Here is a 16,765-nt window from a genome sequence, read left to right as displayed (position 1 = left end):
AATGGTTTTGCGGCTCCCAGTTGTTGTTTTTTCTTCGGAAACGGGTCCAAGTGGCTCTTTTTGTCTTAAAGGTTGCAGACCCCTGGGCTAGTCACACTGAAGTCTCTCAGCCTCACTCACCTCACAGAGTGTTTGTTGTGGAGGAGGAAGGGAAAGGAGATTGTTAGCCACTTTGAGACTCCTTAGGGTAGTGATAAAGTGGGATAGCAATTCCAAACTCTTCTTCTTTTACCCTCACTGTAGGTAAAATGGCAAGCGGGTGGAAATGTTGCATCTCTTCAGACCTGATAGCAAAGAATTCCCCGAAGATCTTTTTCATTTAAAGTCCCTTCCTGAGGCTAGCAGAGGACAGAACATACTCTGGGGTGTGGAAATGATCTCAACCTGCTCACCTCCAGTAACAAACAAATGGTCAGCTATAACAAAAGGCAAGCATTTTACTAAACAGCATCCAAGACACATGGATGGGGTTGCCAGACTTTTATGAAAGTTGTATAAGACAACAGGATAACAGGTGGTTTACTCTGCAGTGCCATCCGTCACCAAAGTGTGCAACTGTCCATAATGCAACTTATGCACTGGAAAAAGTGAAAGTTGGCAACTCCACAGAGAAACAGCCAGAATCATACAGGTTACTGAGGCCAGTAATGCTGAAGGCCTCACTTGGTCTGCAATGGTGCTGGGAGTAAGGAAGAAGATACAGCTTCTGTTCAAGGTCAGACGATGGAGTGCCGGGGGGGTGGTGCACACAGACAGTAGAGAACAATGGTCAGCAACTGCAGCACATAGTTCCTGGACCACAATGCTCACCTGGTGTTTTTGATCAAGTGTGTGTGAGAGAGTGCTGTCTCCCTTCACCCAACCCCCAATGGGGAGTGGATTGCAATCTCCAAGACAATACTTACCTATCTCTTGTAGGAAGTTGCAGTGTTTTGTTCTACTCCATGCCCCCAACTGCAAAAGGGATCGTGAGTATTTGGCAAGCAATGGTTAGAGTGCAGTTACTGCCATTCATCAACAGAGAGCTTACCTTCATGTGGGGGTTCATGGCCACTGGCCTCCCCCTCCCTTACTGAATGTACTTACCTCTCCTGTGTGGGTGGCAATGCTACTAGCTGTGGAGGGAGGAAGAATGGTTAGCCAATACACAGTAAACAATACTGAAGTGGGGTGGCTGGGAGTGAGGGGGCACTATGAGGCATGGTACCCTTTCCACGCTTAATTGTGTGGTGTGTGTGTATCCCTAGGTATAGTGGCAGAAACAACATGCATCTTGCTGTTTTTGTGTGGAGACTAGAGAGAGAGTACCTACAGGGGCTGCAAGAAGGTGTTAGCAACCTGCTCTTCCTAGAGGTGTCCTGATGAGGCTGTTTGTGTAAAATGCCCTTTCTCCATAACTCCCATTACTAAAGTTCTCCCTTGCATGCTCCAAGTATTTCTAACAAAGCCCCATGCTCTCATCGGAGCTATAGCACCTGTCAGGATTTATATACTGCTGTAGGTGTGATGTAATTGAGTGCAGCGTTAACTGCATCCTATGTCTGTGGAGCTGTGGCCAGAGCAGGAGGGTTATAGTGTGTTTCAACTCTCTACTGAGTTGAATGGGCTCACCATTTTTCTGTCAGTGTAACTGACGTAGGTGCCAGGAGCAGAGTCAGAGAGTTTATGATTCAGACGGCTCCTTTCCAACATATCCTACACTGCCTTTATTGGTCCCTGCACCTGCAGGATGTCACACCACAACAGAAGTAAAGCGGGTTAATTTGTGATATTATGCCAACATAACCCTGATGTTAGTACAATGTTGCCAGTACAGATAATTCATGCCAAATTCTATGGTGCTCCAGCTGGCATAAGTGTGCTTAGACTGTGGGATGTCAGAAGCCACTTTCCTATAGTTTGGCTTGGCTTAACTGGAAAGCAAAGAACTCCCTTTCTCCCCATTGGAACCATCCATCAACACATTTCACACCTGGTTAGAATTCCAAATCCTGTTGTTCAGGTTTGGTAGTCTGACTTCCCTGAGACAGCTGGGATGTAAAGAACCCTCTCTCCAGTAGAATGGCCAGCTGGATAATGATCAGATGACTTTTGGCAGACTGACCCACATTACAATTTTAACTACAAGTTCCATTTCCAATCAGATGACTTCAGAGTAACCTGTCACCCTGCTTCCAACACTTCCTCTTGCAAAAGCTGGACTACATAGTTTACTTAGCCCATAGACTAGCTGTTAGCAGCCAAGAGAAATGAGTGACAACACATGTGGTGTGTTGTTCAGATCAGTTTTTTGAATACTCCCAATATAGGTTAGCCTTGGAAGACTGCTTGTTCTCTTAATATTGCGCTATTTACTTCTGAGTAACCATGCTCAGGACTGTCTGTAAGTACAATAGGATTAACTCCTTAGAGCACTAAGATTGCATTATCAGAAGACAAGGGCATTTCCAGTTTATTGTAGACTCAGTGCTGCTTGTGCACATAGGTTTCTCAAGAGTGTCCATACAAATTTGTCAGCATCAAAACACCAGTTCATAGTAGTACAATTAATCTGGATTTCCCTCACTGAAAAATCCAGTAAGCAAAAATTGCCCTATTATACATTAGCGGTCATCACTGGTATGGAAGCTAGTTGCATTTTTGTGTGTGGGTTGGGGGCAATTTGTCATGTGTATGATGTTTCAGTGGGTGGCCCCTTCTGTTTGTGCCTCACCTAATCACAACCTAGCTAGTTTTTGTTTCAAGCAGACCCTAATGCCAAACAAAAACATTTATTTCCACTGACTGCCACATGCTGAAGGTGTGCACAGTTCAGGAATTATTCTCTGTAGACCTCCACCCAGTAACTTTGGTGGATTATTATAATTGCAATGCATATATCAGACTTTTTAATTATTTTTAAAAAGTAACATGGCAGTTGTGCACAAGACCTCTAACACTATTTGCACAAAAACTATACAAAGTCAGGAAAATGGCACTTTTATGCAAGAGCTGACTACTATTTTTATTTTTAATGGAAACAGATATTGTTCCCCACAAAATAATACACGCCTTCATTTTGCTCATTGTGAAACATGAGAACTAAAGCTAGTAACATTTGATCTTACACTGTTGTGCACTTCCTGGAAGTTTTGTTTTTACTGCATGTGCGCATGGTGCAGAAAAGAACCTTGCACACATGCTCAGAATGGAGAAGTATTTAAAGGGTTGAGGGGAAACAAAAAACAAACAAAAAAAATCCCATAAAAACCCATGGTATGAACCTTTAGTTAAGTGAATACATTCAGGAATGTTTACCTTACGTAAAGTTTAAAGCAGATGCTGGTTGCATACATTGGACTTTTTTTATTTCCTCCCTAAACCTCATTGATAATATGAATAACATTTAAGCTATTTAAATATTCCTCACTTTCATTTGGGTCAATAAGGCAAATGCATTTATATATTTCAATATAATTTTTAGTTATACTTTTTAAAGAAGCGACTACATATGGCAGCTCACAAAGATTTCAGAAACAGGATATTGAAATTACAGAATTATCAATGGACATTTCCCAAGAAGCAAGTCCCACTAATTTCAAATGGGCTTATTCCCACATAAGTGTACAGAGGACTGTACTTCAAAAAGCAAGAAATCCATGACTGAAAGGGTTTATAAGAAAACATAGTATAAATAATCTGAACAGGCACATGGGTGTTTGATTATTTTTTTAAAAGGGCACAAAATTCAATGATGGTCTAGAAAAACAGTATTCGCTTTTATATGCATTCATAAATGATTTGAATATGTGTGTATGCACACACATACACACACTTGCGAAGACGGGGAGGTCAAAAAGTATTGTTAGGTGTCACAAGCTGACAAACACGTTTATAACAGTCATGATCTGACCCAATGCATTTGCTTTCACATCTCTATGTCACATTCTAATCCATTTACTCCCCTCTGGCTTTTAGCCACAAGTTTCCAATAAGCAATCATGGCATGATAGAATGCTAAAACTGTACATGCCAGTTTCTTCTCTCAGTGATCAGACTATGCAGGGAATCTTTGGTTTCACTCAGAATAGAATTCCCCTGTTGCTGGAAAGTATTTACACATCATCTTACAGTTAAGATCATTGCCACAGCTGGATATAATTGATACAACCCAAATGAGCCACTTCATCCAGCTTCCAAAGAAATACAACTCTGATTAAAACATCTATCATGTCTATAAAAATAGAATTCAAGTAACAGAGAATAGTGGTGTTCCAAAAAGAAATAGGGTTCCTTACTTACTGGGAGCATATGAAGAAATAAAAACAACACCCATAATACATAAACACAAAAGTACTATTTCAGCCCTATAAATGCCTAGTTGCATTTAAAAGTTAAAGTATATTCAGATACACACAGGTGCAGTCCTAGTACTCCCGTGCCAAGTATAAATGCAACAAACATGGCTCCCCAGATAACATAGCAGACTTCTGCACCTATAGTGTGATCTCTCTCACTTCTGACCAACAAAGATAGCACAAACACAATTATCAGTTCTACTACCTATGGCTTGCTTCTTCACCAATCAGATTTTACTTCTGTCTTATCCTAGAGAAAGGTGATTTATTTAACAGTTCGAAGAATAAAGTCACAGAAGAGCTGCTCTTGCAACTCTTACTCTGATGTAAGCTGGAAGAGAATGAATTCAATAATAATATTTTGAGACCTCTGTGTATAGGGCGGTATAGAAATTCAATAAATAAATAAATAGTTTATTTCTAACTTTCTATATTGATGTTTCCCCTGAGGAATACAAATGGATGTCTAGAACAAGCTTGAAAATTTAGAAGACAGCTTTTAAACATATTTTTTGTCACTGCAGAAAGGACCAGAGAACCTCTAAAGTGCTAGGTGTACTGTCTGCACAGAGACAGGCAGGTTTTTGGCACTTCTTAATTCAGCTCTCTTGTCAAGAGATGTTAAAGGTGCTCTCTGTTCCCTTACCTGGGCATGCCTGTTGTTGTCACCAGGCCCTCTCCCACATCATGAACACCTCCTGGGGCTATGCTACAATAGGGGAGGGGGAAAGAGAAGCAGTAAGGCAGGCAGAGCAGCAGTGGGGTGACTACCCCCAGAAAACTGAGTTGCAAGGCTGTACTTGTTAAGACAGGAATGAGTTACTGACTAATAAAACACACATACATTAGTATCATGAGTTGCATCCAGTTATTAAGTAACATTCTAGATCATGCTAAACAGCATATCCTATGGTCTGGAATAAAAATCAGTAAGAACAAAATGACCTTCCTCATGGATACAGCTGTATTAATGTTTTGCAACACTGGAGACAGAATCCAAGATTCCTGAAATTACTTACATTAGGTCTCCCCAGTGACGGAAGTCCAGAAGGGGTGCATTCTTCATTTGTAGGATCTGTATATCTAATCTGATCTATTCTCATGTAGGAATCGTACAAGCCATCTCCAAACCTGGCTGGAAATAACAAGATGGTCAGTAAAAACTAACACCAATTCATACAAACGTTATTTTTAATTTATTTTTCAGTAAGCCACTTAAGTTTGCACAGGATGAAAAAAAGGAAACAAAAAAGCAGCAACTATAACACAGCTAAAAACCGGTTTCTTAAGGCTAGATCAGATATTGGAAACCTGTGGCCCTCAACGTGTTTTAGGACTCCATAGCTCATTGTCCCCAGCCAGCATAGCCAAGTCAGAGATAATGGGAATTGTTGTTCAGCAACATCTGAAGGGCCACAGGTTCCACATCACTAGGCTAAATGTTCACTAGCTTTAGGATTTGTTTATGGATCAAGCTCTCAAACCAGGTCCATTTATCACAAGTATCAAGAAAATCTTAAAATATTTTAGCTAGCAATGTGTTTTAAAGAAAATTATCTGAGAAGAGTACACAATTCTGTAACAACTTTATTTAAAGGTTGCAAAATAAGCCAATAAATAGATAAAATTCCTTCTAAAGTAAATGAAAGTGCAAATGTGTTGCGCAGCACTTATGAATCAATGTCTGCTTAATGTGACAGAGAATAATAGTTCCAGAAATACAAATTACTACACAAATCAATATGTGTATTGGGTCACAAACACAGTTGTCTACAAATATTATATTGCTATGTAACTGTAAAAACACCACCTTCAATATTATTTACACTAAGGCTGAAATCGGTAGAGCTTGCTTCCAAGCAAACATGCAAAAGAATGACCTTAATTTTCTACATTTTTGTTTTAAACTGATCTCCAGTTAGAAGTTATATTCCAACCAGTTATCCTTGGCCTATGCAAATGATTTTATTTTCATGTGAATGCTGCATTTATTGTTATTCCGCCCCCCCCCCATAAATCCCACAGACCAGAGTTTGATACTGACATATATGCATAGCTATAAAACAGTAGAGTGGTACCTCGGGTTAAGTACTTAATTCATTCTGGAGGTCCGTTCTTAACCTGAAACTGTTCTTAACCTGAAGCACCACTTTAGTTAATGGGGTCTCCCGCTGCTGCCGCGCCGCCGGAATACGACTTCTGTTCTCAACCTGAAGCAAAGTTCTTAACCCGAGGTAATCTTTCTGGGTTAGCGGAGTCTGTAACCTGAAGCGTATGTAAACCGAGGTACCACTGTATTCTATTCCTGAAGATGCTAATTTAACAAATGTGTTCTACAGACACAGTGAAACAGAAAAATCAATGGTGTGAAGGAAAAGAAATAGGTTCTTCACCCCGCCTTACTTGATCACTAAAAAAATTGCCTTTCTTTTAAAACTTGGATTGCAAAACTAACAAACAAAATAGTTACATGAGGAGTACTGCTGATCTGAACAAATGAATGCTCCTTGTCCTAATTGAAAACAGTTAAAAAGAAGTCAACTAAGTTGCCAACGGAAAAATGTCAAAATAAAAATTCTTCCTTATGCAGAATTTGGCAGTGACTTGAAGGAATCTGGCCTGCCTGCGTCTAAGTCTCTTAAAGTCATAAAGAGTATTTTGGATATGCGTTTACACACAAAACGCTCTGAAACATGAGACCATTTCAGATCCATACTGATCAACCTTCCCCTTGCGTTAAACTCGCCCAGACCTAACAAAGCAATTGTTACAGAACCTTAGAAAGAAAGAAATCGACGTCGTTTCCTATGGTAAAGCACAATCCTCCCAACTCAGGCCAGCTTGTCCGTTAAAATCAGACGCCGGCTGCTTTGTCCCGACTGGCATTTTAAACCTCTCGTGCAATGGGGAGTTTTCCCCTGGTCTCCTGGGGAACCCGTCCCAACACGCTTCCCAAGACTCCATCCGCATTTTTCCTCTTTCTCTCGACTCCATCCACCACCACCACCCCAGCGAAAACACGCAGGGCCGAATCCACTGCTAGTCCTACTCAAGAGCAGACCCATTGAAAACAAGGAGCATGGCTAACCCAGGCCCATTATTTCCGAAAGGTCTACCCTTGAGTACAACTTAGTCGGATGAAACCCACAAGCTCCGATTGCAATCGTGTGCATGTTTACTTGGCGGCCAATCCCGCAACGAGGCTTAACCCACAACAGGACCGGGCTTTTAGCATTTTTGCCGACGGTGCTTTCTCCGTCGCGACCCCTGCAAAAACAAAAAAAGCACCCGGCCGGCCCTTCGCTTCAAAACAAGCTTGCCGCAACCTCATGCCTCCCTCTTTCTCTCCCACCATCCCTCTCTCTGGTGCTAGATTCCCCCCGCCACCCCCCTCCACAATATGCCCCCCCCCCCGCTGCATTATACTGCGGATCCAGATAACCTAAAACGGATGAGTTATCCTTTAAACTCCTCGCAATCGATCTAACGGAAGGGCGCAGGGTGGAAAAGGGAGCAACAAAGAAGTGGATTTCACACACTCGCACGCACACACAGGGCAGGACGCGGGATCGCTTGGAAGACTCTTTTTCCTTCGTAAAACAACGCAACAGCCTCCCCTCCCAATGTAGGCGGTCGGGGGCCCCCACCTCAAAATCCTCGTTGCATAAAACGGGGGTGGACGAGGCAGGCGCAACGTGGCCTCTCTCCGAGGAAGCGGGGCCAGCGCGGCATGTGCGTTCGGCTGCATATGCAATAATACAGATCGATACTTCGCCTCTCTTCTTGTGCTCTTCCGCGAGAAGCCCCACGGGACCCCCCCTCTCCGAGTCTTCGAATGGCCCAAAGGCCCTCTCGCCTCGAGGAGTGGAGGGATCCATTCCAAGTCGGGGGGGGGGGTAGGAATAAGATCCGAGGTAGAGCCCCATCCAACCTCCCCGCCCGGGAGGGGCCGTTATTACCTGCAGTGAGGGGACCCTCCGGCTTCCTGCTCAGCAGCATCATGGCGGTAGCGGGGTGGAAGCCCGCGGGCCCTGCGCCCCATCACCCTAGCCAGGCCCACACTCCGGCTCGCGCTGCCTGCCTGCCTGCCTGCCTCGCTCGTTCGCCTCTTTCTCCTCTGAGGCTGTAGCACGGCGGGCGGGGCCGCGGCAGTGCTCAGGGCGCGGTTGCTAAGGGAACGTCTGCTTGGCCCTCTATGCGCTTGCGCGGTGAGAGGAGGAGGCGAGCGGGGACAAGAGAAAGGAAACGGGAGGGCGCCGAGGGGGGAAAGGGGATGAGTGGGGAGAGAGGAGGCGGCGGAGGGGGGGGGGTTGCTGGCAGGCGGCTTCGTAAATAAAATCATTTGAGCGACCCAATGTGTGCGTGTGTGTTTTAGGGCTACGCCTTAGGAACCTTGCCGGGACCTCAAAAAGAGCCTCTTGTCTGTAGCGAAGCCACGTCGAATGCGAATAACAACAGCACAGAGCCTTGTGGCACCTTGAAGACTAACACGTTCATTATGGCATGAGCTTTCGTGGACTTTCGCTGTGGCTGGCGCTTATTGCAGCATGGGCTGCCCTAACAGTTATTATGCCGCAAGCTCTTGGTCTGACACAAGTGTTCTTCTAAACAAAGCTGCCAGATCTTGTTAAGGTGTCAGCACCACCACAAGACGCTTGCAACGCATGGGTATACGTCTTCACTCATAAGTCTTCCAAGAAACCGTGGTTTTGTTATTTTAAGGAGGAAAACCATAACTCAGTGGTATAAAGCAACTGCTTTGCACGTAGACGGTCCCAAGGGCAACACTCACACAACTTAACACTCAGCATCTCCAGGTCAGGCTGGGAGACCCCTGCCTAACATTCTGGAAAGCCACTTGCCAATCACGGTAAACAATACTGAACTAGATGGACAAGTGATCTGGCTTGATAAAAGGCAGCTTCCCCTGCTCCTGTTTTATCTTTCTGCCTACTAAACAGTTCTGTGTAACTCCCAAGCTTGAATACTTTCAGCAACAGGCCAAGTGTTATGTCCACCATGACACTAGAAGATCCAAAACACATTCAATCTGACAAACCAGTTAAAACTAGGCTACATTTATTTCCAGTGTAATTGTATGCCCATCTGAGTTTGGTGGGTCTAAACCAGAGAGCCTAGGGCTTGCTGATCAGAAGGTTGGCAGTTCAAATCCATGTGACGGGGTGAGCTCCCATTGCTCGGTCCCAGCTCCTGCCTACCTAGCAGTTCAAAAGCACATCAAAAAGTGCAAGTAGCTAAATAGGTACCGCTCCGGCAGGAAGGTAAACGGCGTTTCTGTGCGCTGCTCTGGTTCACCAGAAGTGGCTTAGTCATGCTGGCCACATGACCCAGAAGCTGTACGCTGGCTCCCTCGAACAATAAAGCAAGATGAGCGCCACAACCCGAGTCATCCGCGACTGGACCTAACGGCCAGGGGTACCTTTAACTTTACCTTTACCTCCACCAAAGTGTGTGTAGGATTTCAGCATTAAGCCGTGTTTTAAATAAGCTTTGGTTAGGAACTTACTTGTAACAGAGGATTGTTTTTGTTGAGTGGAATATACAGTGCCTGACAAATTGGGCTCCCGATTATCTAGGGCAAGGGTGGGGAAGCTCAGACGCAGTGGCCAAAATGTGGTTCTTGGATCTCTCCCCGGCCCTCCCTGTGTTCTTGAACTCTGATAATGCCTGTTGCTTGTCTGGATGGAGGAGAGAGGGGGATGTGTGTAGATACTAGCCTACTGTACAAATGCAAAATGTACATGTAATGAATGCTTCATCAGTGAGGCAAGGTGGGGTGACTGCCTCAGGCAGCAGGATCCACAGAGGCAGCAGATCCTGATGTAGATCCTTATCCCCCCCTTGGGGTTCTGATTTAGATCTTCACTCACCCCTTCTTCCATGGCAGGGAGGGGAACGCTATCTTGTGGTTCACCTCAGATGCCCAGATGTCTTGGACTGGCCTTGGTTCCACCGATTTTTGCTGGCAGGTTGGTGGAAAGGGAATGCAGCACAACATGGGACATACATTATGTCAAACAAAAAGTGTCAGGTGCCCCACCCCGTTCCCCATAAGTCCTGTCTTTTGATATAAATTTGACATTGCTTGATATGGATTTCATATAAATTTGATATACTTGTTAATATAAGTGATGTCCTACAGGATGACAATGGTGGGTCATACACTCCCTCAATGCAACCTGCTGTCCCAAGGTGTACTGCACAATGCTGTCACTAGTACTGAAGACTGAACTGCCCATCTAGACGGGCACCATCTTGCTCTTCACCTCAGGCATCAATATGTCTTGGGTCAGCCCTGCAGGAACACCCACACATATTTTGCACCTCACTCCAGTTGGTAGGCATCAGGATTCTAATATTTGTTTTGCTTTTATTTAACAGCATTTGTACACCACTATATTGTAGAAGCTACTAACATGAGTTTGACCAAACTGTGGGAGGCAGTGTAGAAACCTCAAACCAGCTTACATAAAATATATAATATACATTGAAATTATTGATAAAAGTCAGAAGTTAAAAGCCGACCTACAAAAAATAAAAATAAAGCAAGCAGTTAAAAATATATGGATAGTTCAGTTGCTTAGAGTGTGGTGCTAATAATGCCAAGGTTGCAGGTTCGATCCTTAGGGTCCCTTCCAACTCTATGATTCTATTATTATTAAATAAAATTACATATTAAAATACATTCCAACTTTACATTACAGGTTGGGCCTAAACAAAAAAGCAGGCACTGAAAACAGTATAGCAGAACAAAATAGATTGCAACACCTGAAGTCTGTCCACCTGTTTATAGGTTTACACATTACAAGTTCTCTTTAAGTTACGCCTATGCCAATCAAAACAAAACATAATGTGTTGAATACTATCTGTGTGCAGCCAAGAAAAGGTTTTGGGGTTTTTTGTGTGGAGCTTCTGTGCTTGGTTATAATGAGAGCTTGGGATGCTGACACCCTGCTACCATATATAAAATTTGATTTTATACTAAGAATGAAAAATATTGACATAACTTCAACCAAACTGCAGATAAACAAATGTTGTGTTCAATATGCCTTCCGTTCTCTTGATCCCTAAAGTGAGTTTTTATCCATCCTTCAGTTCTTAGAATCTTTCTTTCTTTCTTTTTAGCTGAAAACTCCAATTGACCTCCTCACGGTTGAAAATGATACCTTTTGTTGACTATTCTTGCATCTTTAGACAACACTCTCATTAGCACTAATAAGTGTGTATCAGAGTTTAATTTGGAATGTTACCCTCCTTATATGAAAGGGTTTATGAATAAGGCTTTATATGAATATCCCATGATCAAATATTTGGGTTTTCTTTTCAAGGATATCGAATAATTTTGCAAAAGCAATGCTGAGAGCCATCTGGTGCTGTTAACAGGGATCACAGCCTTCCTCATGTCTCTGGGGCATATGTGCTGTACCATGCCATTTTCCTTCGGGGAAGCAAAGTTTACAATAAATATTTACTGCCTCCCAACCCCAATCACATTTTAGTTGTTTAGAAGGTTTGCCATTTATTGTATTCTAATTGCTTTCTATGCTTTGTAGTCTCACAGGGAATGGTCCATTAAAAAAAATATTGTGTAGATTCATGTCAAAACCACATTTTCCCTCCACGTGAATTATTCCAGACCAGCTGTGCTCTATCTTGGAATATGGAGGCAGGTCAGTCAGGTTGTCCCTTGAGATGCACGGCTGAGGTTTGCATTTCGGTTACCTCTCAATTAATTAAGAATGCATATCTGACACAAGTTGTGAAATAGCTTTTTCCTACAATAGTAGAAAAATGAAGAACCAAAAAGTCTAATACTGGTATTGCCTCAATATGGATTTTAGACCTCATAAAGCCTGTATTGGCTATTTGTTGGCCAATTCATGACAGATTCTCATATTGTCAGTGTAAAGAAAAGCAAAAAAACTATGCCATGTAGACTACAGTGAAGTATTTTTGGAATTCTCCATGAAGCTCATTGGGTGACTTTGGGCCATAAAATGAAATGAGGAAGGGGATTGTGTATACTACTTTGAACACATGGGCGTGCTTAGTTTGTTTGTTATTGTTAGTTTGTTAACGTTAATATCGTTTTGTGGATTATGACTTCTGTAATGCTTTACGAATTTTATTATCTTGCGGCTGTGCTGTTTAGCCTGGTTTTTAAGGTTTTTTTTAATGGTGCTTTATAGAAGGTTGTTGTTTTACTGAAGATTTGTTAATTATTTTATATGATTTATGTTGTAATTGTTCTACTATGTTCTTAGGGATGCGGGTGGCGCTGTGTATTAAACCACAGAGCCTAGGACTTGCCGATCAGAAGGTCGGCAGTTCGAATCCCTGTGAGGGGGTGAGCTCCCGTTGCTCGGTCCCTGCTCCTGCCAACCTAGCAGTTTGAAAGCACATCAAAGTGCAAGTAGATAAATAGGTGCCGCTCCAGTGGTAAGGTAGATGGCGTTTCCGTGCGCGGCTCTGGTTCGCCAGAAGTAGCTTAGTCATGCTGGCCACATGACCCGGAAGCTGTACGCCGGCTCCCTCGGCCAATAAAGCAAGATGAGCACCACAACCCCAGAGTCGGTCACGACTGGACCTAATGGTCAGGGGTCCCTTTACCTTTACTATGTTCTTATTTATTGTACGTAAGCCGCTTTGTGATGCATGTGAGTAAAAAGTGACATAGAAATAATAAATAAATGAATGAAAATGAAATGAAGATGGGATATAAACAAACAAGTGGTATAATTAATCCAGCCTTCCTCAACCTGATGCCCTCCAGATGTTGTTGAACTGCAAACTTACTGCAGATCAAGCTAGATGGCCTGTGTTCAGGAATGGTGGGGGCTGTAGTCCCATGTCAAAGGCAGCAGGTTGGAAAAGCTCAATTTCTTCTCTGCTCAAGATTATTTTGAAGAAGGCTGTCCAACTTTGTTCCTTACACAGGAGTTATTGGTGAGATGTGATTTTCAATTCACTTTATATTACACTGAGGCGAACATACAACAAGCACATTGTAGGCGTATTTGCTTCCATTTTTGCTTCCTTTCTTTATGTAGAAAGAATCCAGTATGCAAATATTTTATACAAATTCAGTCTGTGTGCACGCGCGCGTGTCTCTCTCTCTCTCTCTCTCTCTCTCTCTGTGTGTGTGTGTGTGTGTGTGTGTGTGTGTATATATATATTAAACACCATGCTGTAATAGCCATAGTATTTCACCATACATTCCATTTCAAGGTAGAAATAGAATAAAACCAGAACATTTACTTATCTTGTTTTTACATGTACCAGATTTTAATGAATAATCTTCAGAGTGTGAGAGTCATTCTCTGGTTTCCATCAAAATAGCTTCTCCTTAGAATATTTTACACATTTTTGCTTGATGTGCCTGGGCTTTGAATCATTTTTTTAAAGCAAATCAGCAGCAGCCAGACAAATGTTGAAATAGCTTTAAATTAAGAGTTAAATGTTAATTGCTCTAATCTTGCAACTGGGTACAGCTAGATAGTAGTTTCAGAGATTCAGGGGCTTTCATCCTTATGGATATGCAGAAGGCTACTGGCCCACACAATCCTATGTCTATTTACTCAGAAATAAGTCCCTCTGAATTTGATAAGACTTACTTTTAAATGAGTGTGTTTAGGATTGTAGTTTGCATAGATCATGACAGGTAGGAACCTTAAACATTTGCAGTGCAATTCTGTTCATTTTAACTTTGAAGTTCCACTAAGGTCAATGGGGCTTATCCCCAAAAGGTATGCACAGAAGCACAGTCTTACCTGACTATTGTATCTGCTATACCTTCTGATGCAAGCATAAATGCACAGTATTTTATTGGAAAGTGTCATGAGAAGGACAGTAGTTAAAGAAAGACAATAGCCCATCAAGTTTCTCCTACCTTCATAATCCGCCTACCTCTGTAATGTAAAAGTACAGCTTCTGGCAAAGAAAAATTGTGCATGTCTTAAAACAAATAGTAGCTAAAAGTAGCCCATGGGCTGGGTTTTGTGGCCCCACAAGACCTCCCACCAAGTCATTAAAAAACAACAACATATGGATCCCCTGCTGTGATGCCAAAAGGTGTTTTGCTGCTTTGCATGAATGCTCCCATAAGTCCCTTGCTGTGATACTGTGATGCCAAAAGGTTTTTGTTACACCCCCAACCTCCAAAATTAAAAGAATGTCTATAGCCACTTTACACTTTGGCCACACTGACTTTGACATGCGACTCTGGGACCACAGATCAATGTGGCACTAGCTCCAAATGTAAGTAAGACCATTTATAGCTACTTATGTGGGTCATATTGGAAATCTTCCTTATGGTATTGTTATAATGACAGGAGGATGACCCTCATCAGATATACGGTTTCAGAATGAGTTTAGGCTGCCCACAAGTCGGACCTTGCTCTTCTTTGAGTAAGCTTGCTCATTCCAGTAAAGCCTCAGGGGGAAATCCTAGGGAGGTGAAGACTTCTAGGTCAGGGGTGAGCTAAAGGTAGATGTGGATCTACTGGTAGATCTTTGGGTGATGTGCAGCAGATCAGCAAGTAACAGGAACAACAACAACAACATGTATCCACCCTACTATTAAGTACAATGAAGAAAACTTGGAGTGACCAGAAATAGAATTTTGTGAGGGATGTAAGCTCATTTCACTTCCGACACAAAAACCCTCTTCTCATCAGATGCACATAAGAACCATGTTCTTTAATTCTAAATTTATGTCATTTGCACCTGGTTCTAGTTGGTTCATCTCAGGGTTCTAGTAAAACTCAAAACAGATCCCACAAGCCTGAAGTCTGCACTGCTCTGCTCTAGTGATCCTTTGTACATATTCCCCCACTTTCGCATATATTCCCTGCTTCGTTAGCTCATTAGACTTTTGATACCCTTAATAATGTAGGATATCAGCCCCATTGCCATGGACAGTTGGACTCTCCTTGCCGCATTGTATTTTACATCTCCAGGATGATGCAACCCTGTAGCTAAGGAAACAGAATCTTGCCCATGGCAGGCTCTGGGTTTGCGCCATTCACTATGTTTGCTAATGCTTTCATGGCCATCTTCAGTACACACAACTCACTCAGATTGTAGTCCCTGTACCCTCCTTAGAAAAGCAGCAGTCTGAATAATTAAATAATAGGCCACTTACAGGCTCTTAGAACATCTTGTTTTTTCGACTGTCTGCTAACTTAGGAATGCTGCCAAAACCCTATGATTGTCCTGGAGTCTTCAGGATTTAAATACTAATCTCCAGATTACTGATATGCTGAAAGCAGTCCATGACAAATGTCAAGTGATTGTAACATGGATACTAAATAGCCCCATGATTAGGAAGCCCAGTTGCATCTATTTAATAGGGATACACTTCATTCAGCAAAAACAGTACAGTATACATATAGTCAAAGTCTGTGGTTTGTACTTTCATTTGAGGAGTGATGGGGGTCTGTTCAACCTCACACATCTCTGTGCTAAGACAAAACTGTGGCGGCCTGGCGGGTCTTTATCTGAGAGATGTTGTTTGCAGATGACACAGCCTTGAAGTTCACTCTGAGAAAGCTCTACAGAGACTCATCAACCATTTTGCCTAAGCCTGCAGGGAGTTGAGCCTTACCATCAGCCTGACAAAGACCAACATCCTGAGTCAGGATATCACCAGCACTTCATGCCTCAGCTGGGTTCTACCATAACCAGCAACCTCTCCATCGACACTTAAACTGGGCAAGGCTCGCCTCTCCAAGGGTATAGGAGAATGTGATGCTAACAATACCAAGATGAAGGACTACCAGGCTTGTGTGCTGAACATGCTGCTTTATAAAAGTGAGCCATGGGCAACGTACAGTCGACAGGTGTGACATCTCAATGCCACATACGCTGCATCAGAAAGATGCACAATCAAACGCATTTATCTGGCCCAGCTGCAACAAAACACATTTCTCCCATATTAGTCTCTACAGCCACAGCAGGTGCTGTAACTTTCTAATCTTCACCTCCAAAGGCACACTCCTCCATTGTCTTCCAAGACAGACAGATGCCAATATATTGAAATGTATTTTTCCTTAGATACAACTTCACCCATAGCAAATTAATTTTAGTAACAAAATTTTAGTCAGTAACAAAAAACAAAAAAGAAACAAAAAAGCCAACAAATTTGGGGGGAAAACAATGCCAAGTGATGAAACTGCTAGCAAAAAATTGCTCAGAATATTTTCCTGGCCTGATAACACTAAGATATATATTATTTATTATTGCATTTGCATCTCACCCCCTCTCCATATCATCCTCACAACAACCCTGTGAGGTAGCTTATGCTGGAAGTTGGTGACTGGCTCAAGGTCACCCAGTGAGATTCATGGCCAAGTGGGGAGTTTAACTCTCTAACGCTCTAGCCACTATACAACGACTTTATGTAATTA

At 42.6% G+C, this 16,765-nt stretch overlaps 1 protein-coding gene across 6 annotated transcripts in view; it reads right to left on the bottom strand.

Moving 5' to 3' along the window:
* The window catches only part of DYRK3 (dual specificity tyrosine phosphorylation regulated kinase 3), a 40,571-nt gene that overhangs the window by 9,407 nt on the left and 14,399 nt on the right, over positions 1 to 16,765 (bottom strand). For 2 of the 6 annotated variants that reach the window (XM_082228316.1, XM_082228317.1), the window contains exons 1-2: positions 5,357 to 5,472; positions 4,984 to 5,046 (exon numbers count right to left, since the gene is read on the bottom strand). Coding sequence is in view for 3 of the 6 variants with exons in the window: in XM_082228313.1 (XP_082084439.1) it covers positions 5,357 to 5,468; positions 8,297 to 8,379 (195 nt within the window). In the remaining 3 variants the exon portion in view is untranslated. Of the gene's footprint in view, positions 1 to 4,983; positions 5,047 to 5,356; positions 5,473 to 8,296; positions 8,463 to 16,765 lie in introns of those variants that run through there. The other 4 variants (XM_082228313.1, XM_082228314.1, XM_082228312.1 and 1 more) reach the window with 4 other exon arrangements.

Source organism: Podarcis vaucheri, assembly GCF_965113315.1.
Source record: "Podarcis vaucheri genome assembly, chromosome: 6".
NCBI classification, from domain to species: Eukaryota; Metazoa; Chordata; class Lepidosauria; order Squamata; family Lacertidae; genus Podarcis; species Podarcis vaucheri.
The sequence above is the reverse complement of the archived record's forward strand: the minus strand, read 5'-3'. Positions and strand labels throughout refer to the sequence as shown.